The sequence below is a fragment of the Ciconia boyciana genome, chromosome 22 (genome assembly GCF_034638445.1).
Source record: "Ciconia boyciana chromosome 22, ASM3463844v1, whole genome shotgun sequence".
In the NCBI taxonomy this organism is placed as follows: Eukaryota; Metazoa; Chordata; class Aves; order Ciconiiformes; family Ciconiidae; genus Ciconia; species Ciconia boyciana.
The window spans coordinates 1323406-1350259 of record NC_132955.1 but is presented as its reverse complement, the minus strand read 5'-3'; the positions used below and the strand labels follow the sequence as shown (position 1 = coordinate 1350259).

General features: G+C 46.2%; 2 protein-coding genes across 3 annotated transcripts; both read right to left on the bottom strand.

Moving 5' to 3' along the window:
- Nucleotides 1-132: 132 nt before the first annotated feature.
- On the bottom strand, nt 133-4197 carry GJD3 (gap junction protein delta 3). 2 transcript variants are annotated; one of them, XM_072886079.1, is made up of 4 exons: nt 4166-4197; nt 3420-3524; nt 1660-1759; nt 133-1327 (listed from the first exon to the last, which is right to left on the bottom strand). In XM_072886079.1, the coding sequence occupies exon 4, from the start codon at nt 1318-1320 to the stop codon at nt 601-603; it is 720 nt and encodes a 239-aa protein (XP_072742180.1). In that variant the 5' UTR covers nt 1321-1327; nt 1660-1759; nt 3420-3524; nt 4166-4197; the 3' UTR covers nt 133-600. The 2 variants fall into 2 exon arrangements, with proteins under 2 accessions (XP_072742180.1, XP_072742179.1); XM_072886078.1 differs by lacking the exons at nt 3420-3524; nt 4166-4197 and having other exon boundaries at nt 1660-1967.
- A 23-nt stretch (nt 4198-4220) lies between these two features.
- TOP2A (DNA topoisomerase II alpha) lies at nt 4221-25917 on the bottom strand. The gene is made up of 35 exons (XM_072886019.1): nt 25805-25917; nt 25261-25407; nt 24994-25084; nt 24461-24524; nt 23799-23944; nt 23303-23400; nt 22772-22984; nt 22393-22566; nt 22088-22189; nt 21473-21610; nt 21157-21295; nt 20700-20857; nt 20147-20272; nt 19568-19678; nt 19369-19474; nt 18580-18689; nt 17727-17819; nt 17140-17254; nt 16160-16281; nt 15426-15574; nt 14480-14711; nt 14216-14350; nt 13909-14109; nt 13141-13336; nt 11761-11852; nt 11041-11178; nt 10857-10940; nt 10017-10214; nt 8959-9064; nt 8519-8659; nt 7944-8082; nt 7742-7803; nt 7300-7425; nt 6018-6244; nt 4221-5716 (listed from the first exon to the last, which is right to left on the bottom strand). Exons 1-35 carry the CDS (start codon nt 25835-25837, stop codon nt 5567-5569), a joined length of 4662 nt encoding a protein of 1553 aa, XP_072742120.1. The 5' UTR covers nt 25838-25917; the 3' UTR covers nt 4221-5566.
- Between the last annotated feature and the right edge of the window lie 937 nt (nt 25918-26854).

Below are 26854 nucleotides of genomic sequence, written 5' to 3'. Positions count from 1 at the left end.
ATAAAGTTTATTTATTCTAGTGCCCGGCTCGTTCTTGCTGTGGGGGCACCGGGGTGGGGGGTGCCTGGGGAGGGGGCATGGTCGGGGTTGTGGTACCCCAAGTCCTGGGGGGTGGGGGTGGGGGTGTCTTTGCTGCAGGGGGGCACCCCAGGACCCCCCCCATCTGCCCTTCCTGGCTCTGGCTGTCTCCAAAGGCTGGAGTGGGGCAGAACCATTTGGGGTTCCCCCCCAGCACCCCCAAAGCTCTGCGCTTCCCAGCCCCGATGCTGTGGTTGCATCCCTCTACGTCAGGGGCTGCCCTGGCCCGCAGAGCCCCGATGCATTCATGACACCCCCAGCACAGGGTGTGGGGGCAGCCCTGGCCCCCCATGCTGGGGGGGGGGGGGGGTCAGGGGTGCCCCTGCTGCAGTGCAGGGATGGGACCTGTTTGTTTTCCTTTTGTCCATATTTTTTTTCCAGCAGCTGCCGGGTGAGGCCCCATCCACCGCCCACAACAGGAACCGGGGGCAGCGGGGCACGGCACGGCCCAGCCCGGCCCTGCTGCCCTGGCACGGCTGAGAACAGCCACAGCTCGTGCCAGCAATGGCAGCCTGGGGCCAGCTACACGGTCAGGTCCCCCTGTGGCGGGGGGCAACGTGGCTCCTCCGTGGCCCCCGCTGGCTGCCCAGGGGCCGGTCCCCGCTCCTGCGGCCGGTGGCAGCACCCAGCCCGGGGCGGGGGGCCCTTGCGCAGGAGGTGGGTGAGCTCGGCCAGGCTGAGCAGCGCCGAGACCAGCCCCACCACGAAGTAGAAGTGGATGAAGACGGTTTTCTCTGTGGGGCGGGAGACGAAGCAGTCGACGTGGTGCGGGCAGGGCCGCCGGTGGCAGACGAAGAGCGGCTGCACCCTGAAGCCGTAGAGCAGCGCCTGCCCCAGCAGGAAGCCCAGCTCAGCCGCGATGCGTGCCACCACGCTGCCCACGTAGAATGGCTGGAGGCGGCGGGCGTGCTGGCTGGGGACCCCCCTGGGCCCCGGCTTGGCCGCCTGGTGCACGGCGAAGATGACGAAGAGGGCGGCAGGGGCCGAGAGCACGACGATGTGGAAGACGAGGAAGCGGTAGTGGGAGATGGGGAAGGCAGCATCGTAGCAGACTGGTTTGCAGCCCGGCTGCTGCGTGTTGCAGACGAACTCCTCCTGCTCGTCCTCGAAGACGTCGCTGCCCACGGTGGCCAGGACCAGGATGCGGAAGAGGAGCATCACCACCAGCCAGAACCTCCCCACCATGGGCGAGTGCTCCTGCACCGCGTCCAGCAGCGAGCTCAGGAAGCCCCACTCGCCCATGGCCGCGCTGCGGGCGCAGGGTCAGCGCTGGGGGGATGCCGTGGCCGCGAGGATGGACCCCAGCGGGCAGCACGGCCCCTCCAGCTCACCACCCTCCATGCCAATCCCAAATGCATCGCACCAGCCCCGCGCACAGGGTGGCCGGGCAGTGCCAGCCCAGCTCACCCCTGTCACGAGTGTCCCCAGGCGTCTGCTGTGCCCTGGGACTCGCTCCCCCAGAGATGGGCCCAAGGACACCAGCTGCGGCAGGACTAGCAGGTTCCCCATCCCTTGTGTCCCCCCCCCCAGATCCCTCCCGAGCCCCCCACAGCCCCAGCCTGGCAGGGTCGGCCCCGGTACCTGCGGAGGCTGCGGTCCACGGTGTCCGGGGCTGTGCGGGACTGTCCGGTCCCGTGTCCGGCCGGGCTGGGATGACGGTCCCGCAGCCACGCCTGGAGTCCTTTTAAAGAGACAGAGCAGCAGCAGGGGCACCCGGAGGGGAGGGAGGGGCTCGGCTCTGCCGGGGGGGCCTCAAGGGCCGACGCTGCCCCTGCCCCGGGGCCAGCAGCTGCCCGGGGCACAGGTTGGTGCAGGGGGCAGCGGCCCCCCCATGCAGAAATGCCCCCGTGTCTTGGCCTCCCCAAACCCCCAGGGCCTCAGGGTACCAAGCCACAGCACTCAGCCCCCAAAAGGCCCCCCCGGCGCTGGCAGAGCCCGGCTGCATCGGCCGCGTCCGACTGTGCCGCGACAGCTCCTGCCCCCCCCGTCCCGCCGGTCTCCCCCGCCGGGCCGGGGTGCTGTGCCCAGGGGATGCTCAGGACTGGCAGCAGCCCCCCCGCTCCGTGACGCTGTCGGGGCCGTGGAGGGTCCCGGGGACCATCCCGGGCTGTCCCTGGCTCCGGCATGTGCTGGCCGGCAGGCCGTGCTGCCAGGCAGCTGCTTTTCAAAGCTCTGCGGTGCTCTGCAAGAAATCCTCCGTGGCACAGCCGGGGCCCCTGCCAGCCCCTGCCCGGCCAAGGGCAAGCACCGATGGCCTTTGCCCGTGCCTCCGATTCCCTTTCTGGTACGGGGAGCAGAGCCCTGGCTGCTGCGGGTCACCCTCGGGCCCCCCTCGCCCCTCGCGGGATGTGCGATGCCCAGGGCGGGTTGGTGCCCGATGCCCCACAGCTCAGCTCCCCCTGCAGCAGCGCTCAGCGTCCCCAACACCCCGGTCAGGGAGATTTTGTGATGGAGAAAATCCTGGTATAGAGACTGTGGCGCACTCTGTGTCTGTGTGTTCATGCACGCACCGCTCTATATATACATTTGGGGTGATGCCGGGGTTACGGGAGCAGCTACGCAGCCAGCCCGGAGCAGCCGGCGTGGCGCAGCCGTGGCCTCGCCATTTGCTGTGCGAGTTGTGACAACTGAGTCTCCGGGCGCGCTTGCAGCAAGGAGAGCCGTAAATAGCACGGCCCCTCGGCAGGGACGCGCCAGAGACGCTCTCCAGAGCCTGGCAGTGGAAAATCTGACAGTGCTTTCCACACTTGACTGGGTTCCAAAGCACCTTGGTGGCACCGATAGTGCCTGCAAGTGACCGCCACGCCATGGGCAGCGGGGGACGGGGGGGCCCTGGGGTTTGCCAGTTGGTCCTGCAGCCACGCAGCTCCCCCTGTGCCGAGAATCACCAGCCTGGGACGTGGGGGGAGGCGGGTGTCACAGCTGGGTCCTGCTTGTCCCCTGGTGCCAGCCCAAGAGCCACTGCTGGCTCCCCGTGCCTGCTGGCACAACGGCAGCCCCGCACCAACCCTGCGCCACGTGTTTCAGCCATGTGCACGATGCCCTGGCGGCCCCGGGGTGCTGAGCACTGAGGTGCAGGGACATGGAACAGCGTGGCTCGTTCCCCAGGGCTTCATTAGTGACCCCGGTCCCTCCCGCTGTGGGGACCCTGCCCACTAACCCCCTATTTCTGCCAGGAGCAGCCAGAGCAGAGCCCGCCGGCTGCCCCCCGGCAGACAGGCAGCCCCCCCAGGGCTGTGACTCCGGCCCGGGGAGGCAGCTTAGCACAAATCCAGCCCTCGAGAGTAAAACTCTCCGGCCCGGGAGTGCTGAGCACATCAGAAACTTCAGCCACTGCTCACCTGCGGCCACCCCTGCCGGCTGCAGAAGCAGAACCTGGGGCAGATGGTCTGTGCGGGCAGACGCCGGGTGCCACACGGGCGTTCACAGGAATTTGGAAACCTTGGCTGTGAAAAGCCACGGCGTCAGCAGCGAGGAACTGGCAGGGAAACGATCCCCGCAGCACCTGAGCCGGCTGCAGGCATTCCCTCAGGCAGGGTTCAGGGCTGGGGGGCAGCAAATGCTGACCCACTCCCACCCAGGCAGGACACGAGTGGGGTTTTCACAGCGCTTTTTCACAGGCACCAGATTCCCCTGAGTGCTGAAGCAACCAGCTCCCAGCCACGGGTGCCCGAGAGGGAAGCAGAAGAGAGACACCATTTGAGCAGACCCTCTCTGCAAAGCCCGAGGCTCCTACAGCTCCTTCTATAGGGTGAAGCTCTGCCCCGGCACCTTCTTTACGTGGCTCCAGGCCATGGTGACCACCTACACCAGCCCTACACACAGAGCAGAGGGCTTGGCGTGAGCTCTGCAATGATAATTTCCATACCACCACCAAAAATGGCTAAATCAGCACTGAAAATAACCTCAGAAGTAATAAGCGTGGTTAAGACAATGGAGATGACCCATTTAGACTAGTCTTGGCAGGAGAGGGTGGGAGCTGATGGCTTCTTGCTCCTGAGAAAGTCTGCGCTTCAAGGACTCACCGTGAACAAAGACAAAGCTTGAAGTACTCACCCTGGACAAAGACAAAGCTTCAAGTACTCACCCTGGACAAAACCGGTGGAGAGCCGGTGCAAGGGAAGACTGAGGGAACAGGCAGATGAGGACAACTCCTTTTTATTGAAGAAAGCTTGAATAAAAACACTTTTATTACATAAATATTAAAAAGGACAGAAACTCAAGAAGAAAAACACAGAAAACATTTACATAGACAGTCAAGAAATGCCCCTCAGTGCTATAGAAATGGCTCTATGAAAAACAAAACACGACGAAGTACTCCAGTGAAGTACTTCTAAGGGGAAGGGGAAGGGGAAGATGGCGCTTCCCTGCTTCTGCTGAGGAACCAGAGCGCTGGAAGGTCCGACCACCCTGTGGCACTGAGGTGGCAAACAGGCCTCATCTCACAGGGGACCGCACTCTTGGTGCAGCCAGGCACATAGAAGCTAAGGGGAAGTTCTTTGTCCCCGGGAACGAACAGGCAGGAGAAGCTTCAACGCTGCTGAGCAGCCGCTCTGCACAACGGCCTTTTCTAGGGCCAAGTATGGCAGCAGAGAAGCTCAGCACGGGGGAACCTGCTGCTTTCCAACACGTGCATTGGAACGACCAAGTGGCTTTCCTGCAAGTTCCCACAGATCAAAGATCCTCGGATGGCGAACGTCTGTCCTGCCTCACTCAGCTGGCACTGCAGAGACGCCCGTTTAGCTCTTTAACAGCACAAGGCATTGGCAGTCACGAGCATCTCTTACCTGAAGATGACCTCTGGGCTGAACGAGCTGAACATGGGGTTTCTTGGCAGCCGGACAGAAGATAAAACTGCCAACACTGAGCACAGCGTGGAGACAAGTCTGCACAAAGCTCCATTACTAAATCTGAATTTAAAAAAACCAAAGGCTAAAACTCAACATGGCAGAGGTTGAGCAACCGGGGCCTGCACAGACATAAAGGACTGGAAAAGAGAAAGAAAAACAGTAGCATGGAGCTCTAAGTGCCTACACCTCACATGTTACGTCTTTATGGTTGTGGAATTAAAAGCTTATATATTTTATTATTTTTCAAGGTATCTAAAGAGGAAGGTATATATGTGAGAGGGTATTTTAAAGGATTTGATATGTTCTAAAGTCTACTTGAACATTAAAATGACCACAAAGTGTCAAAAGATTCCAGCTAGCTAATGGGTAAGAGGGAAATACATCAGCACTAGCTGGGTGCATGGCTCCAGTGTTCACGGGAAAGGGGGGGGGGTGTTCCTGTTTAAACAAATCTAACTTATTTAAAACCAAGAAAAATAGAACTGTATTCACTCGTAACAAACATTTTTGGACTAGCTTAAATTCAGTGAAAAGATTTCCTAGTCTGAGATGTTCTTTGGTGACAGCTCGTAAAGAGCTCTGCTGAAGGCTAGTTCGTAGATCAGTTTGGATCAGCGGTTTAAAATAGTCATAAAAATTCAAAATATATCATCTTCATCGGACTCCTCCAAGTACCGGACAGGCTTTTTGAGACGTCCAGGCCTGGTACGGGGCACGGCTGCTACGGGGCTGTCCGCACGAGCAGTTGAATCAACAGTAAAGCTATCATCGTCGTCCAGCTTGGATTTCTGGAGGGAAAGCATAGTCCAGAAGTGAATCAGGAATCTGAGCATAAACAGGGAACACAATTAGCATAAAACGCACCGCTGTGTTACGGGTAAGGTGGTTGTTCAGACTGATGAGACCAAACCAACAGTCTGGGATAAGTACGTGTGCCCGACCCCCCCTTCTCACCCACCTTCCCCCCACCCAGCAATAAAGACGGGTGTCGCAGAGGAGCTTCCACCCCTGCCACGCTTTTCCTGCCAGAATAACCGACACCATACTCTGAGGTACCCCCTCGACTCTAACGGGTGGCAGAGTACAAACCTTTACTGCAACTGATTTGGAATGCTTCAAGCCAAAATCTGAATCTGAATCCGAATCCAAAGAGCTTGGCTGTCTTTTGATAACTTTCCGCCCCTTGGTCTGGTCAGGCTTCCCGTCACCCGCTGCTGCAGCCTCACAATCCAGGGGTCCCTCCTTCACCGCTGTCTTGCTGGATTTGGGTGCAGCCTTTTTCTTGGCTAGAACATCCATGATGGACGGCTGGTTATCTGAAACAGAACTCTGCGTTTAAACCTTGTTTTGCTGCCTCTCTTCTCATTCGCAGTTTGTGAATGACTTCCAACATAAATATGGCTCTGCACTATGCTGCGAGGTCAGCACGCAGGTCTCATTTTGAAGCACGGTTTTCTAGAAAGATTGCTCTTTCCCAACATTACGAGAAATGAGGTTGTTTATCTGCTTATTTCAACTACATTTAGAGGATCAAATTAAAATGTACCCAAAGCAATTTACAGACTATTTCAGATAGAAAAGCCCTGAACTCTCAAGGCTGTCTAACCAATCTTATACCTTCAAAACTTTTGCACAGAGAAGGAATGAATTTACCATCTATACTAAACAGTTACTTGTGGAGTTCTTTCTTACCTATATTTTGACTTTTTTTTTAACAGCATCTTGAAGCACGTCTCCAAGTTAAGCTGAAATGAGTGGGCCATTCTTGAATGATATAGGCTTTCTCAATTTAGAAGCGGAAGAAACGGCTATTTTGCTGTGAAGCAACGTACTACCATACTGATGGGATCCAAACCAGCTAGTGATGGAATATGCAAAACAGCTTTCAAAGTTTCACAAAGACTCTGGGCAGTTAAGTTTAAAAAACCTGAGTCAAATGCTGTAGATTTATGAGGTCGAGCTAGCACTAAATAGATCAAGCTACCCCAAAGAAGCTTGTCTTCTTCCTGGGAAGCGAGCTACCAAGTAGCTTTCTTCCCAAAAAGACATTGACTGCAAGACACAAATTCCACTCGGATTATTTCTGCCAAGTATTACATAGCACCGTAGGAAGCATTCACTTTTCCTGTTCCCAAACTAAAATTCACTCCCTCCAAGCATGTCTGAGATGAACTAGAACATGATATGTTTGGAAACAAACTTCTTTAAAAATGACAACAACTAGGCAACCTTTGCCACAAACCTCAGATCTTTTCTGAAATGAAAACTCAAGTTTTTCAGGCCTCTAAATGTCTAGCAAAATCACTCAGACTTGTTTCCCACCGGAATAATAATTGTTATCTAAAAATGATCTTACTAAACTTCGCCTTACCCTTAGTGGCACTGGCCTTCTTAGCTGCAGCAGGTTTTTTAGATACGGCCTTACTGCGAGGCACAAGGACAGAAGGAACTGCAGGAGCTTGACTCACATTTTCATTAGCAACATCTTGGGCTTGAACTGAATGAAGAAACCAGAAAGGAAGTCTGAAACAGTCAAATTACCTACTCTGGCTATAAACATTAGAGCAGAAGGAAATAATTTTGATCCACTTTATAAAAAGAACAACTATTAAAACTGGATTAACCACAAATTCGAGTTAGAAACAGACAAGTCCAGTGCACTGAAACCAGCTTGTACCCTAGCATCAAAGGTTCTTTGCAAGATCTTGTGACTAACGTCTGCCTTTGTCAGCGTTAAGCACCGGTCAGAATGCCCAGTGCACTCTCATGGGGTTTTAGGAAAATCAACCAGGTTTGGAAGGTCTTGCACTCACCAGGGATAGCGCTTTGCACTGGCTTTTCCTTGGGAGCTTTAGCTGCTTTTTCAGTGGTTTTCCTAGAATACAAAACCCCAAATATTTTTTCAACTTATGATGCACTTTTAGGTGCATTGAAGAAAAAGAGCTATTAATTTCTGTACAGCATTAACACTAGAAGCACAACTCATTTCCAGTGATTATGTGGAGAAATACTCACTTTGGAGCAGCTCTGGGCTTGGGAGCAGGTTTTTCTTTTGAGTTTGTATCCGATTCACTGTTGGCCTGAAATTCAGAGTCCTCATCTGAGCTGGAGAGATTTGCATCTGAGTCCGAACTGATTACGGTCTTGACTTTGGCTGATGAAATGACACAGATGTATTATTTTACACATTTGGCAACATGCAGTTTATTTTTCAATATTTTAGCTGCAGTTATTAAAAAATAAAGATCTGAATGAAAACAAGCAGATATTGAGACTGCCAGTGAGAAGACTCCAAAGCACAAGTGTATTCTGGGCTTGCTTACCAACAATGCATTTGATTTGCCAAGACAGTTGTGTAACTAAAACCAATAACCTTATTTCTCTAGTTGCCCATTTCTGCTTTTCCTTGAAAAGCGTTGTGAAAATCTGCTCAAATGGTAGAAATATTTAGTTGTTATATACAGTAAAATAAATAAGCCTCTTAAAAATTATTTCTGACCGAGATCTCAGACTCTGGGAGCTCTCTAAATAATTTGTTCAATTTTCTTCTCCACAGACTGCCCCTCTTCTGCATTTGTGTCGTCACTCACCTGCTGCTTGGCGAACCACTCTCTCTCTTTGAGGAGGCGCTTCAAAATCAGAGTCTGAATCAGACCCTGAGTCAGACCAAGGGTTTCGTTTCTTCATTTTCTTTAATGGCTTAAATGGTAGAGTGGCCTGTCTCTTAGCACCTGAAAAATATTGGGAGGCAGGATGAACCAGGAAACTTCTATGTGTACTTCAGGCTCAGCAGTTCAAGCTCAACTTAGAAATACATCACTAAATCCAGAGGATTCTGGCTTAAACATCGAAGAGAAATAGTAACGTATCCTGCTTAACTGTTATCCAGGATCCCTTTCTCTCTCATGTAGTTGTTCCAAAAATACTGATCCTAGATGTTACTCATCACCTTCAGGAAGAGGTCAGATAACCAAATTTACAACCCTTCCCCTCAGTTTCCATTGATGGAATAACACATAAAAGCATTTACCTTGCTCAGTATTAATCTTCTGCACTAATCTCTGCTTAAGGCCTGAAGGCTCTTTGTCTCCTGATGTGTTTTCTTCTTGATTCTCATCAAATTCATTTTTTTCAGTCTGAAGATACAAGCAGATATCAAATAGATAGCGAGTCAGCTCACACCATTAGAAGAGGCACACAGAGTAATGTAGAAAGGAGCTGCTTATTTTAGATGTATGCAAGGTAGTGATACAAGAAATCTGAGTTTGTGAAACAAACTGCATGTAAAATTGATTACAGCCAAGTAAATCAGACATGATCTTTCCCCAGATCAGGTGACTTAAACTGCAAAATCCAACATTAACAAAAACAGGAACTTTGTCCCCACTCCTGAGCGTGCTTTGGTACCGCCTTTGTGTGCTGGTGCTGTGGCTCTAGGGTGTGTTGAGGATGCAGAATTGAACAGGGTGGGTTAAAAACAACAGTGCAAGTTATTTGGAAAAACTGTTAGATGGAACCATCTGTAGGAAAGGAGCAATATGTCTGGCTTACAGGTCAAAACAGGTGAGGGGATATTTCAATTTTCTGTGTTGCAAATGGCTGAGCGGCATAATTTCAACTAGCCCTATAAAAAGAGTTAAATCTTCTTTATCTCCTTGATATCGAGAACAATAATGGCATTAAGTGGCTGAAAGCATTACTGGAAACGCAAAGGCTGTTATAGAGAAGTTAATTTACTAGCTGTACTTCCTGCCTGCTAGAGGATTTATAAAATCCCCAAGACACCTAGAACAACCTTACTTGCATCTGCCTTTTCGTTTCTAAGCTACCAACCCATCTCTGACACTGCGATATATGCTCTTGCCTAAAGATTTCCCTCTAAACCATTTCCCGATACGTTTGTGAATCTGTTCTCCTTTAGACTGAGAAACATCCATTCCCAGTGTTCCCCGTGTCCTAAGATTCTGTCCCTCTCCCTGAATAGCTGCTGCATCAAGACAAGTTCAGCTAACAAGAACGTGCATTTCTTTAGGACTGTTTTGAAGAGGATGTAAAGAAAGATTAAGCATTCAGAATGTTCCTTTTTACCTTTATTTTCCTTTTAGTTCTCTTCTCTGCCTCTGCCTTCATCTCTGCAGTTACCCGAGGAACAACCCTTACGCCATGAGGTGATGGCATTACTTCTGACAGTTGCGCCTTCTTCACCTTCGTTTTCCCTCCTTTCACATTTAAAGGTTTACCAGTAAACCCTGCCATCTCATCCTGAATTTGCTTGGCTTCCACTGCCTGCAGAGGTGAGCATAAAATAACACAACCATGAGAATATCAAAGAAACAATGTACTACTGAAAAAACCCCACCATAGCACAGCCCTTGCAGTGAAGCACTCTGTACTTGCCGATAGATTTCCTACCATCAGTTTAAGTGAAGCTTCCCACTCTGCTACAGATTTGCGCATTTTCAAGCAATGATTTAAGCCAGAGCTATGGTTTGGTTACTTGAGGAGTAAGAAGAGACACAGGCAGTGACCAGGTGTGATGGTGCACAGACACCTGCGCACAATTTGGGCTCTGTTCAGTAAAGTCCAGCTCCTCCCTCACCTTTTCGGTGTCCCAAAGCCCTTTGATCTACATCTCCTCAGACTATATCCTAGTACTAGTTTTCTCTCAAGCCCTCCGAAAACTCCTCTTCATTATTCAGACTGGTAATTGACCTCCTTCCAACGGCCACCTTGGTGGTTCAACTCCCTGGCCCAGAGCAGTGCTACTCCTGTCCAAGCTACGAAGGTGAAGAAAGCTTTCATTCTCCTCAATGAGGGCAAGACATAGGAGTTGCATGTTTAGCTTCCTTGTTATGACAAAAAAGTCAATAAAGAGCTGGTGGATAAGACTACAAGGGAGTGAGCCATCTGCACTGGACACTGACGTACATCAAGTTCTTCAACAAAGACAGCAAGGTCTTCCTTCCAGAGGTCAGAGGGACTCTTGCGCTTAAGGTTTTCCAGCTCCTTTTCCTAAAGGGAATCACAGTTGACAATCAGTCACATATTTTAATCCACCATTAAAAAAATGTATTATATAATAATGCTTTTATAAGAAAAGGAAGGAACATACTTTGTTATCCCTCTGCTTACAGAGCTCATCTTTCTTCTCTTTAGTCAGATACCAAAGGGGCATGTTCAGCAGATAGTTGAAGTCTGGTCCAGTAGCTGCAGCTGATTCTTTCTCACTGTCTTCCTCCTCCTCTTCTTCCTGAATGTGGATTTAAAACAAACATTGTCAACAAATATAATGACATACAAGGGTAGGGCTATTGATCAAATCTGGACTGCTTCACAGGTACTCCATATGCTTATGGTGTCCTAGACTCTTCTAGAACAGTTCAGAAATGGATAAAGTTACGCTTCTTAATGCCTCAGCTGCTATTGCACAGAGGAATCCATCTGCAAAAACAATTCTCCAAATCCCTTTTGCTCTACTCTACTTGACCTCTCTGTCTTGATAGTCCAGATTCTCTCCTCAGGCTACTTAAAACTGCCATCTTCCTCACAGCCCTTCCACACCTGTGTCCCCCAGGCAGAAGGAATCCCTTAAGGAACAGCAGAAATTGCTGTGGCAGGAGGACTTGACCCGACAGACTCAAACCTGAATGACTAGGTCTCAGTGCCTTCTGAACAAGAGACTGAATTTTTGCTTGTTTTATGTTTCCTATCACAGACATACCAGACATGCAAGCTCTTGATCCTACAAATTGAAAAGCAACTTGGGCTTCTTCCTACAAATTATGAAGCTTCAGAGATAGGGTCTATTTAGAGAGGATGACCGAAGCATTACCTTGTTTTGCGATTCCTTCCAAGCCTTCACTGGATCAGATTCATACCCTCTCTGGATAAGAACTTGAATCAACTCTTTCTTGGGTTTGTTTTCTGTAAACAGACATTTCAGGATTGCAAGTTAGGGACCACTACCAATCACTGTTAGGAAAGACAGATGAGCTTTAAATTTTGGATCCCATGGTTCTAGCAGCTCAGCATCCTATCGGGCTCTAAAATAGCCTTTCCTCATCAGAGGTGGGACATGTGGAAGAGCCTGAAATAACACCTAAAAAGTTCCTACTTAGCAGGTTATTTGTCAGGTCAGCATTGCTCCTATACCTGTCAGGAACACCTGCCAGAGCACTGTAAATATTTTTCTTCTTTATTTTCATATATGCATTTCCCCTGCCCTAAGTAGTTTTTGAGCTTGAAAAAAATAGGTGTGATGGTATCAAAGAGGTTTCAGGATAACAAGCAGGCAGGTGGAGGAAAAAACTCCTGATAGCACTCAAAGGCTTTGGTATAGCTTGCACCTCATTAGACTTCACCTGGGAAATTTATGCTGTAAGTGCCCCAACCAATGGAAATGCTTCAGCTGGAATTTGTTCCTTTTTAAGATATCAGAAGCAATCAACCATGACACACAAATACAAATGAAACCAGCTCTGTCAGCCTTGGAACTGCTTATTGCAAAAACCCAAGAAAATGAATTTCAAGGAAATTATTTCTCTTCCTGAGTCAAGTCAAACAGACACAGGCTGTTGGGATTATTGGGCTGCCTTCAGACACAAACCACAAAGCATCTTATGACACTTTGTCTAGCTGCGTCCTCCATGAATGCAAGTGAAATACAGACTGCCTTTTAGACTGAGGTGGAAGAGTTGATTGAAAAATTTGAATGCTGGGAACAAAGATCTGTTTCTTTTTCTAGCTCATGATTCTCAGATGCCGCTAACTTGAGTATCTTCTAAGTTTGAAACCCCAATCCACTGAGAGCATGATTTGGAATATTTTTGCAGAGGTTCACAAAGATAACAGAGAGAGATATGGGTTCTTAAGAAGTATGCATTTGAACAGAAAACACTACCCCTTTCTACTGAGTCAGAAATAGATAGGAATTATTGCTAAACTGTTAAAAAAATTTTTACTCTCAAAATAGTGTCAAACACGCAGTAGGAAAGCTGTATGAGTATCCTGTTTTAATTAACATGTGCATAATGCTCTATAGACCAAGGATACTCTGTGAGGCATTTTCCTCTTGTATGTTACTGGAACAGAAAGATAAGCTCTGGTGTAGTTTGTTAAGAGCCAGTCCGGGGCTGAGGAGGTGCTGACAGAACTCAAGGGAGCACCCAGTTCTCCCAGTTTGAGAAACCAAGTAACCAAGAACAATGCATACCGATCACAATTTTGCCATCTATTTTCTCCAGGATGAAACGAGCCTGGTTGCTCAGTTTTGCAGACTCGGCACCTAGCATTCCAATAAGCCAGTCTTTTCTCAAATTGTAATATTGGAGCCTGAGTTCAAAGAACTCTTTAAGAATATCCTGGGGAGAGTCATACTTCTTGAGAAAGCCGACATGGTCAAAAAGAACCTAGATGAAAGAACACAGGCGTTATGGTGATAAAACTGATTTCCAAACCCACTGAAAATTACCTATAACACAGGTGTGATAGTACAATTGAATTATTAGCCAACAAATTATAAAACCTTAGTGTTGTTTTAAGAAATTACTTCAGTTCGCAAGCACAGCAGCAGAGACAATTTTAGAATTTCAAAGTTCTTGGAAACACATAGTAGGGTTAAGGTTACTTGAATCTTAAAGCTATCTGCAGGATAAACATCTTGCATCAAACTTCACACTTGTCAGAATCCAGACATTCAATGGTGGTGCTGTTGTCACAACAAAGGTTTCCCTGAACTGTGTGGTTTCAGATCACTTTGACTCCTTCAGGCAAAACCGTACCACTCTGGGCCCATTCCCAAGCCAGTCTCTTGACCTTTTGAAGGTATATTTAGAAAGCTGATTTAAAACCAGTAACAGCAGAAAAACTCAAGTGAATAGGTTACTGCAAAAGAGTATTTTTGTTACACGCAGCAACTGCAGCTGTTCACGCAGTCTTTGAGTTAAACCAAGAACTTTCTTCAGTAAAATCTATTACATACCATGGAGTTGCATGTTAAATTTGTTTGGAGTTTGAAGACCTTATGCAGCCCCACTGCTTTAGCTTCGGCTAGTTTTTCTTCAGTCATCTTCACTATAAACTTCACTGTCGTGTCTGTGTGATATTCTTTATAGTCTACGATTAGTGGGGGTGTCTTCTCAGTCCCATTTAACATTGGCTCCAGAACTTGCTCTTTGTAAGTCTGAGAAAAGAATCAAAGTCAGACCCATGTTTTCCAAAACCCACTAATCGCTTTTTGCTTTACAGGGCAAAATATACATTGCTAGGGCAAATTCACCGTTTATTACCTGTGTCCATGTCCTGACAGGCAGCTCAGAGATCTCAATGGTTGTAGAATCAAGGATAGACACTTCACCACTTATCACATACTGATTAGGTCCCAGCTCATCTATTGTGCCTTTGAAATTCTTGTAACTAGGAAGCTAAGCAGAAAAGAACAGGGGATTCAGCTTTGTGTTGATGCTTCTGTTTTTAAGCACTTGCATGAAATGCTCCAATATGTGCTGAATAAACTAACGAGTGAGATATTGTTTTTTAAATACATTATTTACCATTGGCAATGGCTCTTCTCCATCCATCAGACGACGGATATTATTCACGACTTCCCTGATATCAAAGTTGGGGATCTTACAGGACCAGCCAGTACCAATCCCTTCTGCTCCATTTATCAGCACCATTGGAATGATAGGCATATACCATTCTGGCTCCACACGTTGATTGTCATCATATAGGAACCTCAGGATATGGTCATCCATTGGTGGGAACAGCAACCGTGCTAGCGGGCTAGAATGGAAAAGAGAATTTAAGCCCAAATTCTTGTTACAGAACAGTGACCACCATGTATAAAAAGAACCCCCCAGAAAACAAACAAAACACATAAATCAGGTTTATTACTACCAACCAACCTTAGCCATACAGCCTGGGTGTCTGTGTTAGGAAAGTCGGCTTCTAGAGTAACCCTCAGAACAGAGATGCATCTTCAGCAATCTCACCAATCTCCACAGGTTCCACTGACTATACGGGACCCTAAGCTCGTACTTTAAGTATATAAATTAGACGTTTAATGTCTGGGAAGGCTCCAGTTCTCTATACCTTGCTTTAGTACGACCATACACGTGCTCAAGTAACAGATTTGACTCAAGTTCAACCTGAGTGACCACTGGGTCACAGAGACGACACCACTGTACTTTCAGATACTAGAACTTCACTCTCCCAACTCAAGGTCATTTTTTATTATCCTACCCAAATTTCTCCCTTTGTTTTCGCTCCCATTTCCATATTCTCTGCTATGCCTTGCTGTTCTCTGGGATGATAACCAAGTTTACATATCTGAATCTAGCATCCAAATCTCACTTCAATTGTTGCTACTCTGAATATGCAAGTAGTCCAAAGTTTTAAAGGGAAAAAGTAAATTCATTTTTCATTTTAATTGCTGTAAAATTGAGTCCTGTAATATGCTAAGAATATTTAAGACAGTAAGAAATCTTTAATGCTGACCTGAGCATCGTAAAGATGTATCGAGGGCTGGCAGAGTCTTTCCCACCATGCAGCCTTGTGCCAAACTGACCAATAGGCTGTAGCAAGTTGAGGTTGTTACTGCCCACAAAGTTCTGAGCTAAGTTAATAATAGTCATCATCAGCGATGCCTGCAGTAAAGGAAGGTTCACAGCTAAAAATGCAGAATTCTTCACTGCATGGACAAAGTTAAAGATAAAATTCACACCAAGAACAGAATTGATATAGAGAATAAACCCAACTAATAAAATACTAGAGGAAACTCTCACTGAAAGTGCATCCCAAGACCCTCCAGTCCAGATGACTAGATATATTCTAGTGACCCATGATATATTGCTATCTACCTGTTCTTGAAATCTCCAGTGAAAGATTCTATCAATCTCACAAGGGAAGCTTGTTTTAGTGCTTAACTTCTCCTCCCAAGGTAGAAAGGCTATTAATGTCTGCCTAAGTGTATCACAAATAAAGCAGGTTTTTCCTGTTCTACTTTTTGAATGAAATATACTCCCATAAAGTCTAGGTAGGACAGGCAGACTGACCAATCTCAGATTAAATTAATATTGAAGAATTAATAGCGGATATACAGCCACTTTGCTTTGGCATTTATACTCAAACATCTAATCCTGCTTTAGAGTCATCTTAACTGCCAAGTCAACAGAAGGGCTTTTTTGCCTTTCACTTAAAAAACTTTTTGCACAACCAGGCCAGGTTCTTACTTCACCATGATGGTATGAGGACATCTCAGCTACAGAACCAGCCAGCTGAGCAACCTTCACCTCCCGCTTATCATTTCGTTTGAAACATGTGAACAGAACTTTCCTTTGACCTGGCTTCAAACCTGTATAAAAAAGAAAAGATCTTGTGATTAGAATGCACAATGTGTTTCACTTCCCTCTTCTGCTCTCTAGAGACTAAGAACTACTTATACACCTGTCCTGGTTTCGGCTGGGATAGAGTTAATTTTCTTCCTAGGAGCTGGTACAGTGCTGTGGTTTGGATTTAGGATGGGAACAATGTGGTAACACACTGATGTTGTAGTTGTTGCTAAGCTGTGCTTACGCTAGGCAAGGGCTTTTCAGCTTCCCATGCTCTGCTGGGTGCACAAGAAGCTGGGAGGGGGCACAGCCAAACTGGACAAAGGGCTATTCCCTACCATACGGCGTCATGCCCAGTAGAGAAACTGGGGGGAGTTGGCCGGGGAGCAGCGATCGCTGCTCGGGGACAGGCTGGCCATCCATCAGTGGGTGGTGAGCAATTGCACTGTGCCTCACTTGCTTTGTACATTGTTTTATCATCATCATTATTAATATTATTTTCTCTTCCTCTGCTGTCCTCTTAAACTGTCTTTATCTCAGCCCACGGGTTTTACTTTTTTCCCCGATTCTCTCCCCCATCCTACCAGGGCTGGGGGGGGAGGGTGAGCAAGTGGTGTGGTGCTTAGTTGCCGACTGGGGTTAAACCACGACAACACCTAAAGATTCTACACCAGGAGAGTAAGATACTTGCAATAATATACTACAAAATGGACAAGACATTTAATCCAAAGATTAAAAAACTTGGCCAGCAGAAAATGGACTTCAGAACACTGACACTGAAAACTCAGCAGGTTACCCTGATTCTGATGATATGACATACAAACACCCATTTAAGTTCTGGGGAATGCACTATGAGGAATCACTATCTTGAAATAACTTACCATCAACCAGTGACGGGATCGATCTTTCATTATCTGAGTTTGAGAACAGGACTAACTCCTTGTTGATGAAGTCGTTGTATGTCAGGTAATTAGTATTTTTCCCATATAGGTATTCCTAAGAAAAACAGGTGCAAGATTGCCTTAATTTTAACAAGGTCTAATCTGTTTCTTAGCTCATACTTGGCTAATTTCACTAAAATGGAAGCTCCTTGTAAGACTAGCTAAACACAGCTCAAGCACTGACATTCCTAGCATGTGGAACACTGCTTCCCACGATGCAGGCCCATTTTTTTGAGAAATAAAGTCTTCATACAGTCCTGCTTGAGTTGTCATTTCCCTATCAGTAAAGTAATTTGAAAGATAAGAGTTAAAAAATGAAATTAACTGTTGGACAATTGACAACGAGGCTACACGGATGAGAGAAGAAGCTACTCTGCAAAATCCTGAAACGTATTAACTGTCCCGTAATCCAGTGACTGACTCACTGACTCTGGGCTGTGTGCAGCTGTAGCATGCCAGACTGAAGCTGAGAACAGCCCCCGGGAGAGAGAGGAAACCAGTTTCCTTCATACACGTAAACCTTTTACCTCTGGCAGACCATGCAGCTTCCGTTGTCTTCTATCCTCCATGAAATTAGTCAGCCACTCCTTTCGCTCTTCTACCTTCTTCTTGCTAAAGGCCTGTATATTACAAAATGAAAAGTAACTGAATTCTAGGACATTCTGTGGTGTGCCCTATTGGATCACTTGAGAAAAAGAAAGCATGCAGGAGGAGTTTACCCAGGAGAATAACATGCTAAACAGGCTGACTTAATAGCCCAAGAAGTGCAATAAAAGGTTCTTGTAGCTAAATATATTAAGAGCGTAATTTCCACCAGTCTTTAGGAGACATGGTAGTTAGGTTTAAATTATGGATTTTTAACATAGTAATGAAAAACTAAAGCAGATTTGGGGGGAAATCAATATTTTGGGGAAAAACTTGTTTTTTTGGCATTGCCTAATAGCTCTGAATACTTGAGTCAATGCCTACTGAAGGTGAAGAAGTTCACAGAAGTGAGGACTGTTTTAATCCACTGGTGAACCATTTTGCAAGAAGAAAATCTGGGGGAGAAAGGGGAGGTCTGACTTGGGGAGAATTGCAGCAGAACATGCAGAAAAATGTTAAAGGAATATTTACTATTGTGTCTGAAAATGTCAATTGGTTTGTAGTGATCAGTTTGTTCTGAGCTATATTTAAAAACCATCATTAAAAGGGTACTCTTGGCCTGAGGTCCATGGACAGATTTGCTTCTACTGGTTAGACTAAAGCCGTAGCCTTGGTAACAAAGAGATTTTCTCAAGCCCAAAGGCCTCTAAGAGCATTTTAAGAGAAAATACCCAGCACTCCAAGCAGTAGAATACCAAAGGTAGTAAGTCAGCAATTAAATCAAGTGTTAGTTACCAGGGTGATCGCAGCATCATCTTCAGGCCCAGAATATTTGAAGCCAATTCGATGTTTAGCCATATCTGCAAAGTATTCTTTAGCCTCCTTCGATGTGCTGGTACCCAAACCTGCAGAGACAGTACTAGTTAATCCTAATTACTTCTTGCTTAAATTGAGTTGCAGTTCAAAGAAATATTTTATTATGCCTAGTTCCTGCGATGCATCATATAAATGAACAGCATGAAGATGACTTACTGAAAACTTACGTTACTTTAAAATGAGGTGTAAGGTATCACAAAAATCACAAGAATTACAGATAAGTGAGCAGCTGCGTGTTGTACTTTCGGATTTTGTCTGTAACTCCTGTAGATATCTGAAATGATTAACTGCAAATTGGAAATGATTCCTCATCACCCAGCCATTGTTCTGCAGCTGGCAGCTTTCTTACTGGTAGCGATTCTGGAGGAAGTACTTAGCTTACAGTGCTAACAGTACACAAGGACTGCACTGTGGAAATAGCACATAAAACTGAGCATAATTGCCTAAGAGGGCTGAAAGGATGGTTACCTACAATATTGTAGTTCCATTTTGAGAGATTTTATTGAGGTTTATCCAGTTAGAGGTTATTGTTTCCTTACTTTTATATTTTATGCCGCATGTATTTGTAATCAGAATATCTTAGGAGGGAAGAGACTTGGAAGTCACCCGGTCCAAACCCTTTCTGCAAAAGCAGGGCTAACTCTAAATTTAATCATGAATGCTCTTACTTGGATCATTTAATTGCACCATATTAAGTTTTCTACAAACCTTTATAGTACTTGATTTTCCATGAATTGTAGTTCTGTGTACTGTTTTTCCATTCTTCAAATTCAGGAATGCTGTAGAATGCAATTTCTTCTTTGTTTTTAGAGGCCTACAATGAACAAATATTTTAACCATGAAATGAGAGGCAGATTTGGACCAATGGATGCTTACTCATTCACCTTACCATCTACCCAGCCCTTACCTTTATGATGGGAGTAATAAATTCCTCCAAAAAGTTGTGTCTTAGAAGGGATGGCCAGTTGTGATGGATGAAGTTAATAAGCAAACCTTTGATATGCGATCCATCTTGATCCTGATTTCAAAAGAAAAAAAAAGAGAAAAAAAGAAGACATATTTAATCAGGGACATGATGGGAGTGATAATTGTTAGCTTAATAGCAAATGATTCTGTAATTCCAGCTAACTGACCCTATTAACTTTCACTTCTAAAAAGGTGACCATGCGTTGCTTAACTACTGAAAATTAAGAGAAACAGAAAAGGCACATTCTTGGTGAAAAAAGATATCAAGGACTGGTCAAGGACCTTGAATCAGCAGACTGGAAAGGCAGTATTTAGGTATTTGGTGATGCTACTCCCCCCTCTACTTTATCTGTTTTGTTTTGTGGCTGAAAAGACATTATGACCCACTAAAATATAGAATGATAAAAAGAAATGAATACAGAGAATTGGGTACAAGAATGGCAGTGGGAGAAAGGTAGTATTTTCTTCTTCAAGTGTTGTTTTTTTTCCTCTCCCAATTTTCAGTTGTAGTGAACCTAACCTGATCTGTCATAATCATAATCTTTCCATAGCGAAGAGTCCTTAAAGATTCTTGATCTTCATAGTTCTTTTTGTATTGTAAACCCACAATCTTGATTATGTTGTTGATTTCAGCATTTTCCATAATCTGGAAAAGATCACACGGAATAAAAACTTGTCTTTCAGACTTAAAACGTAGCTCAAAAAAGTCTAAAATGATCCATAAGTATACTGTAGAATGAGCTTTGCCTTGTCAGTACTTTTTTGCTGTTTAGAAACTCATCATTTCTAAACTGAAGTCTAATGCTTAAATTATTCTAGATCATTCCAAACATCTTCTAGTCCAAACACAAACACTATTATCCCTTCAGGCAAAATACCGAACAGGACTTAATATTCCCACTTAACCAGCAAGGCAGGCTGAAGATGAGGCTAGACTCAGGCGTTTGAGACACTACTCCTATGAGTTACAGTGTTCCAGGTGTTCAGCTGTACTGACTCAGTTAAAACACATTGCATTACACAAAGCACACCGCACCTTCTAACATGTAAACTATAAAGATTTTCCAACTAACCTGCTTATGAGAAGCTTCTCTGACGTTGAGTATTTTCCCACGAAGGGGAAATACTCCATACTTGTCTCTACCAACCACTCCTAGACCAGAGACAGCCAGCGTTTTGGCCGAGTCTCCCTCGGTCAGGATAAGTGTACAATCTAAAGAATTCTTGCTGCCTAAAAAAAAAAAAGAACCAACCAAAAAAAAAACCAAGTCAATTTTCTAATTAAGAAGTGAAATCAAAGCCTGCATACTCACAAATTGAATGAGAATAAATATCTCCTAATCCATACAGGTTTTGTTGCACTGCACATAGTAAATGGGGATAAACACAGTAAACGGGACTGTAAAATGGGGATAAACTCTAATTACAGGTTTTCTCATTTTTCCTTAGGAGACAATTCTTTCATTTGTCTAATGAACAAGTTTTAACTGTTTTTGAATGAATTGGTTACAAAGGATGTAAAACACTTACCAGCATCATTGGCATCATCCAGCTTAGGAACACCCTTAATCTTAGTGTGTTTCACAGCTGAACATTTCTTATTCAGCTGGCTCTGAGCTTTAAATTTTACCCAGTTTAGGATACTTTCAACAATGCCACAGCCAACTGCCTGCAATACAAAAAATAACCCCCCAAAATTGTGGGAAAAGCCTTAACAATGACAGAATTTTAAGTTATATACTTTTTCTTTAGTTCATGACATTACTTCAAAAGTATCTATTTGCCACATTAAACATAAGATGCAGTTTTACAGCCATCTTGATTATCTGTGTATATCAATACTTACACCCTTAATAAATTTTTCACTCAGTTTACAGGTTGAGCCAAAGTTCTTTGCCTGCAGAGTCATGTTCTCCTTAGTCTGAGAGTCAAAGGTTGGGTTTTCAATTAAGGCATTCACGAAAAGCCACATGTGGTTCTTCACCTATAGTTAAATACAACACGCATCACACGTTATACAGGCTCATCTCAGTAACAGCAGGGCATTCGCCTGTCAGAATCACACAGTGAGGAAAAACTCAATTATCGCTGTATGTTTTTGAGTTTTCCTAGATGTCTTGAAAGAATTTAGGACAGCTAATGAACATTCATGAACAATGTTATAGGCTTTGGGATGTCAAGGAATCCGCAGCTCTCAGCCTAAATAGGTATTATCTAAAAGATACTGAGTTTCAGTGCATCTGCACTGACTTATAGTGTTTTGATTACAAAATACATCAGCCAAACAAAGAGAAGATTGTTGGCTTAAACTGGACAATATGAGACTTCTATAATTAGCAATTTTATATGTATCGTCCGTACAATGGAAATACATATTATTAATGTAGTAATGCATTAAGCTATAGTTACAATTTGCAATAATGCAAGAGTTGTGTTTCCCACTGGGGAAATTCTGTTGTACCTGAAAAGGCTTCACTCCAACTCCGTTTTTGTTCTTCTTTTTCACAACATCAATGAGTTTAGTCACAAGCTGGTCAGCTACATAATCAATGTGCCTGCCACCCTAAGGGAAAATGGGACCAAAGACCTGGTGGTGATTCCATTGGAAAAAAAGAAGTATGCATATCTATTTAAAACTTTAAGCATAGTCTTTGCAACGTTAAGCAACTAAGTATTTTTCACTAACATACCTACATTTGAAAATAGCTAAGAATATTAATGAAGAATATGGCATTAGCTTGACTAAATAAACTAAAGAAGAGTTACCTTTGTAGTGGCAATGCTGTTGACAAAGCTAACTTGCTGGAAGCCTTTTTCACTTAAAGTCAAACATACTTCCCACCGAGAATTTACTTCCTCATGGATAACCTTAAGCGCATTACCAGTTTCATCTACTTTGTCCTTCAGATAGAGGTCCACATAACTGCGGAATCCTTTCACCTGCATGCAGATAAAAGCAGACAACTCATTTATAACAGCTCCTATAAATACTTAATTCATATCCTCCTGAAAAGTGGGTAGAGAAATCACTAATGCAAATTTTCCCTTTACTATGTGTAATGAGGTAAATTGCTTCAACAAAATCTCACTGCTTAAATGGCATGAGAAATACAGATACTACTGTTTCTTTTAAACGCTCACTTACAGGCAGCCTCTGTCCGTTTAGGAAAACTTTGACATCCTTTGTGGATCCAGCAATATCATATGCTCTTCGAGACATTAGTGCTACAATGTCTTTATCAAGAATTGTCATTTTGAATTTTGACAGATCAGGTTGGAAAGTGACACACGTGTAATCTTCTCCATCAAAATATTTCAGTTGCATTTCACCAGCCTTTCCCATGTTGTCTGTCCAGGTCTGAGAAAAAGAAGTTTTGTGAGCCGCAAGTCTAACAGACATGAGCAACTAGCTTAGTTTTTAAAAGCAGCAAGCTGATTTACGAGTTTTAAATACTTTCCAATTAAAAAACCTCACTGGTTAAAAACTAGACTCTGATTATGTCTGCTCATTTAATTATTCATTTGAATTATATTTGGTGGTACAGTAACTACAGACCAAATTTATTCTAATCATGGTGAACTGAATGCAAGTTACACCTAGATTTTTGGAACAAAAACTTAGGGTCTTCTTTGAAAACCTTGAGTATAACCTTACTGAAATGAGAAGCGTTCATACCTGCTTGAATAACTTTTTGTATTCACGACATGCAGTTTCCACAGTAAATTTTTTGCTAAATATGTTGCACAGTTTGGCTCCATAACCATTTCGCCCACCTGGAATTAGAAGGAAAACAGACTTGTGTTATTACCCTTGTTCAAAACCATCTAAAAGAATTCCAGACTAACAGGAGTTCAGCTACTTCAGCACAATCAATAATACAACTGTCAATAAGCAACAATATCCTACAAACTCAGTATGTGACTGCAAACCCATATTTAATTGGGATTAGCGCTCAAAGAGAACTTTTCCTGTTCTCCGTATTTGTAGCGTTATTACTATAAAATAGAGCATGGAGACTTCTCTCTGATGGACTCAGAACGCCGTTTTCATGTTGCATCAAGGATCCCCTTCCCCCCACTTTAGTTCAGTTCACACATTTAAACCATTGATTAAACACATTTTTGATCAGGCTGCTCAAAAATATTAGTGCGTATTTGAGAGTCTTCCCTACCTGTGACTTTCTTTTCATTGTCATCGTAGTTGCTGGATGTTAGTAGCTGTCCAAAGATAAGAGCAGGCACATAGACCTTCTCCACTTTGTGTTCGACAACTGGAATACCTTTCCCATTGTTCCATACACTGATTGTGTTATTCTCTCTAGGGGAAGAAAAATGTGTGTTTTTAAGGCTGCAAATGACTGAGCTATGAAATAAGCGTTATACAAAAGCTCTGGGGAAAGGCCACCATTTCATCAAGAGCAAATCTCTGCTCAGCAAGTGCAGAAACAGCCAGCAGAGGGAGGACAAGTCAACAGAAAAATTCTCAGATCTGCAGATACTGCCTAGGAAAGGGACCACCACACATAAAAATCCTCTACCTACGCTCAATGACAGAATAAAAAGATTGAGAGGAAGAAAAGAGGAAAATGGCCACAAACGGAAAACAACCACAACAAAAAAGCAGTCATTTCACCAGTCAGCACTCTGTAAGAGACCAAGAGGCTAAACAAAGAAAAAGACTTTCACAGCTGGTGTATTACATTTGGTCTAACTTGGATCGGATGCATTGCAGAGCCCTCCAGTGCTACCCCAGCTTAGCAGAACAGCATCTGAGTGAGAAAATTTAATGTGCTTGAGTTGGGAAGGCAATGAACAAAAATGAAATAAAACTTACACATCAATTGCAACTTTAATGCATGACATGCTTTTATCCCTCTGCTTGTTGTCTGCAGCATTGACTAGGATGGAAAGATTATTGTTATTATATTACATTCTCAGTGAAGACAAAACTATTAACTATAACATGTCTTCAGTGGAACGAATGCAAAAATTCAATACAATGTTACTAATAATCACCTTGGTATGCAAATATTTTGCAAGTTACAAAGAGGAGTACTACGAGTTAACATAAAAGGGAGAATTTGGGGCTGAATGACATTGGTTTTGTAGTAGAGTGTGCCATCGTCCCATGAATGGCTTACTATTAGGTAGCGCTAACAGAAGGACATTAGTATCCAATATTTCCAAGCCCAATCAACAAACAATGTACTCTGCGAACACCATCCATCAAGGTAGGCATTACTTGGTCAACAACGCAACTAGACAAAAGTACACTTGATAAGTTCTTACATTTAGTTCCAGTTTCTTAGACATTCAGCACCCATTAATAACTCGACAACCATTGACTCAACAGGTAAGTCACCTTACCTAGAATCTCATCAAAGATTTTGTATAAGCCAGGCACAAAGGTCACATCTCTGCAGTTAAGGCCCACGTCCTCATCAAAAACCCACATTTGCTGAAAAGAAGGCAAGAAATACATAAGACCCCAGGTACACCACCTCTTCCGTGCCATCAGTTTGTAAAGCAAATGTTTTGTGCGTTATAAACAGATGCTAATGACTTCTCGCCTGCACCGAGGAGTTCGGGCGGCTTAGCCCCACGACCCTCCCGTGCCCCGGGCCTCCCCCGCACCTGGGTGACCAGCTCCACGGAGCCGATGTAGGTGTCGGGCCGGAGCAGGATGTGCTCCAGCTGCGTCTTCTTCTGGTAGATGTGCTCCACCGAGACCTGCTTCTTGGTGCCATCGCCCTTGGGCACCCGGGGGTTATCGTCCGCGGGCTGCTCGGGGGAGAGACAGCGGCAGTGAGGGGCAGCGGGATCCGGGAGGCGATTTTGGGGGGGGGGCCGAAGGGGATCAAGTCCGGGGGAGGGGGGGAGGGAGTTGGAGTGGGCCCGGGCGGCGGCCGGGTACCAGGGGAGAGGGGGAGGATCCCGGGAGGGGCCCGAGGAGAACGTGGATGGGGGAAATCTCAGAGAAACGGGGGAGCTGAGGAGACCGGGGGGACCGGGGGAAGAGGCGGCGAGAGGGGCCCGGGGAGACCCTGAGGGGGCCCGCCGGGAGCTAAGGGAGGCCCGGGGCATGGAGGGGATGGGGCGGCGGGGGAACCCGAAGCCCTGCGGGGACAGGGGACCGCGGTGCGTGGGGCGGGAGAAGGCGGCGGGGCGCCGCACGCACTCGGAGAGGCGACGGGGACTCCTGGAGCTCCATGGCGGCGGCAGGCGCTGCTGAGCGGAGGCGATGGCGGCCCCAACGGCCCGGCGCGTTTCAAACCTCGGCTCAGCCCGCCGAAACCCTCCGCCAATCCCCGCCCGCGGGCCCCCAGCGCGCCGCCAATCGCAGCGGAAGGGCGGGGACACGGGTCGCGCCCCTCCCTCCCTCTGGCCAGTCACAAGGCGCTCCGCGCATTCAAACCAGCCACTCAGAAGGGACAGTTGCGGAAAGGACAGCAATATCGACCAATAGAAGAGCGAGGGCGAGGGGGAGGGCGCTATGTGGCGGGGTCCTACAGCAGCCCGGTTGCCGTTGGTGGTGTGAGGTACTGGGACCCGCTGGGCAGGTCCCGCGCTCATACTGGGGTTCACTGGGCAGCTTCTGGGGACGCGCAGGGACCTACTGGACAGGCCCTGGAGACCCACTGGGCTGGCCCTCATGTCACACTGGGGCATACTGGGCAGGCCCTGGGACCATATTGGCCAGGCCTTGGGGACACACTGGGACCCACTGGGCACACCTGGGGACCCATTGGGACCCACTGGGAAGGTCCCAGGGACTCACTAGGACACATTGGGCAGGTCCTGGGGACCCACTGGGCAGGTCCCGAGGACACACTGGTGACGCTGGGGCACACTACTGCCTCTTCAACAGGCACCGGGCCCTGGAGCGTGCCCCTGCGTGCCCCCCGAGCAGGGGGCTGCTGCCATGTGCAGGCAGAGACCCAAATCTCTCTGCTGCTGCCCAAACCCCATGCCCCAGCCCTGCCCGCACACCCTTGCCTGCCCGCACACCCTTGCCTGCCCGCACGCCCTTGCCTGCCCGCTCCTCTGCGGAGAGGGTGACGGTGCCTGCTTGTGCGTTCTGCCGCCATCCGCTGCTGGTGCTCCAGGAGGGGCAAACCCCGCTGCCTGCAACCCGGGAGAGGCAAACTCTGGTGCCCGCGCTCCGGGAGAGGCAAAGCCTGCTGCCCACGTTCTGGGAGAAGCTGGTCTGTTAATGCAGTGCCCGGTG

What these genes read in the sequence shown, in the direction of transcription:
- GJD3 (XM_072886079.1), bottom strand. Translation starts at nt 1,320, where the DNA reads ATGGGCGAGTGGGGCTTCCTGAGCTCGCTGCTGGACGCGGTGCAGGAG.
- TOP2A (XM_072886019.1), bottom strand. Translation starts at nt 25,837, where the DNA reads ATGGAGCTCCAGGAGTCCCCGTCGCCTCTCCGA. An exon ending in ACAAAAAGTTATTCAAGCAG is followed by an intron (nt 22,985 to 23,302) that starts GTATGAACGCTT and finishes TCTTTTTCTCAG; the next exon opens with ACCTGGACAGACAACATGGG. An exon ending in GAACTAAAAGGAAAATAAAG is followed by an intron (nt 9,065 to 10,016) that starts GTAAAAAGGAAC and finishes TTGTATCTTCAG; the next exon opens with ACTGAAAAAAATGAATTTGA.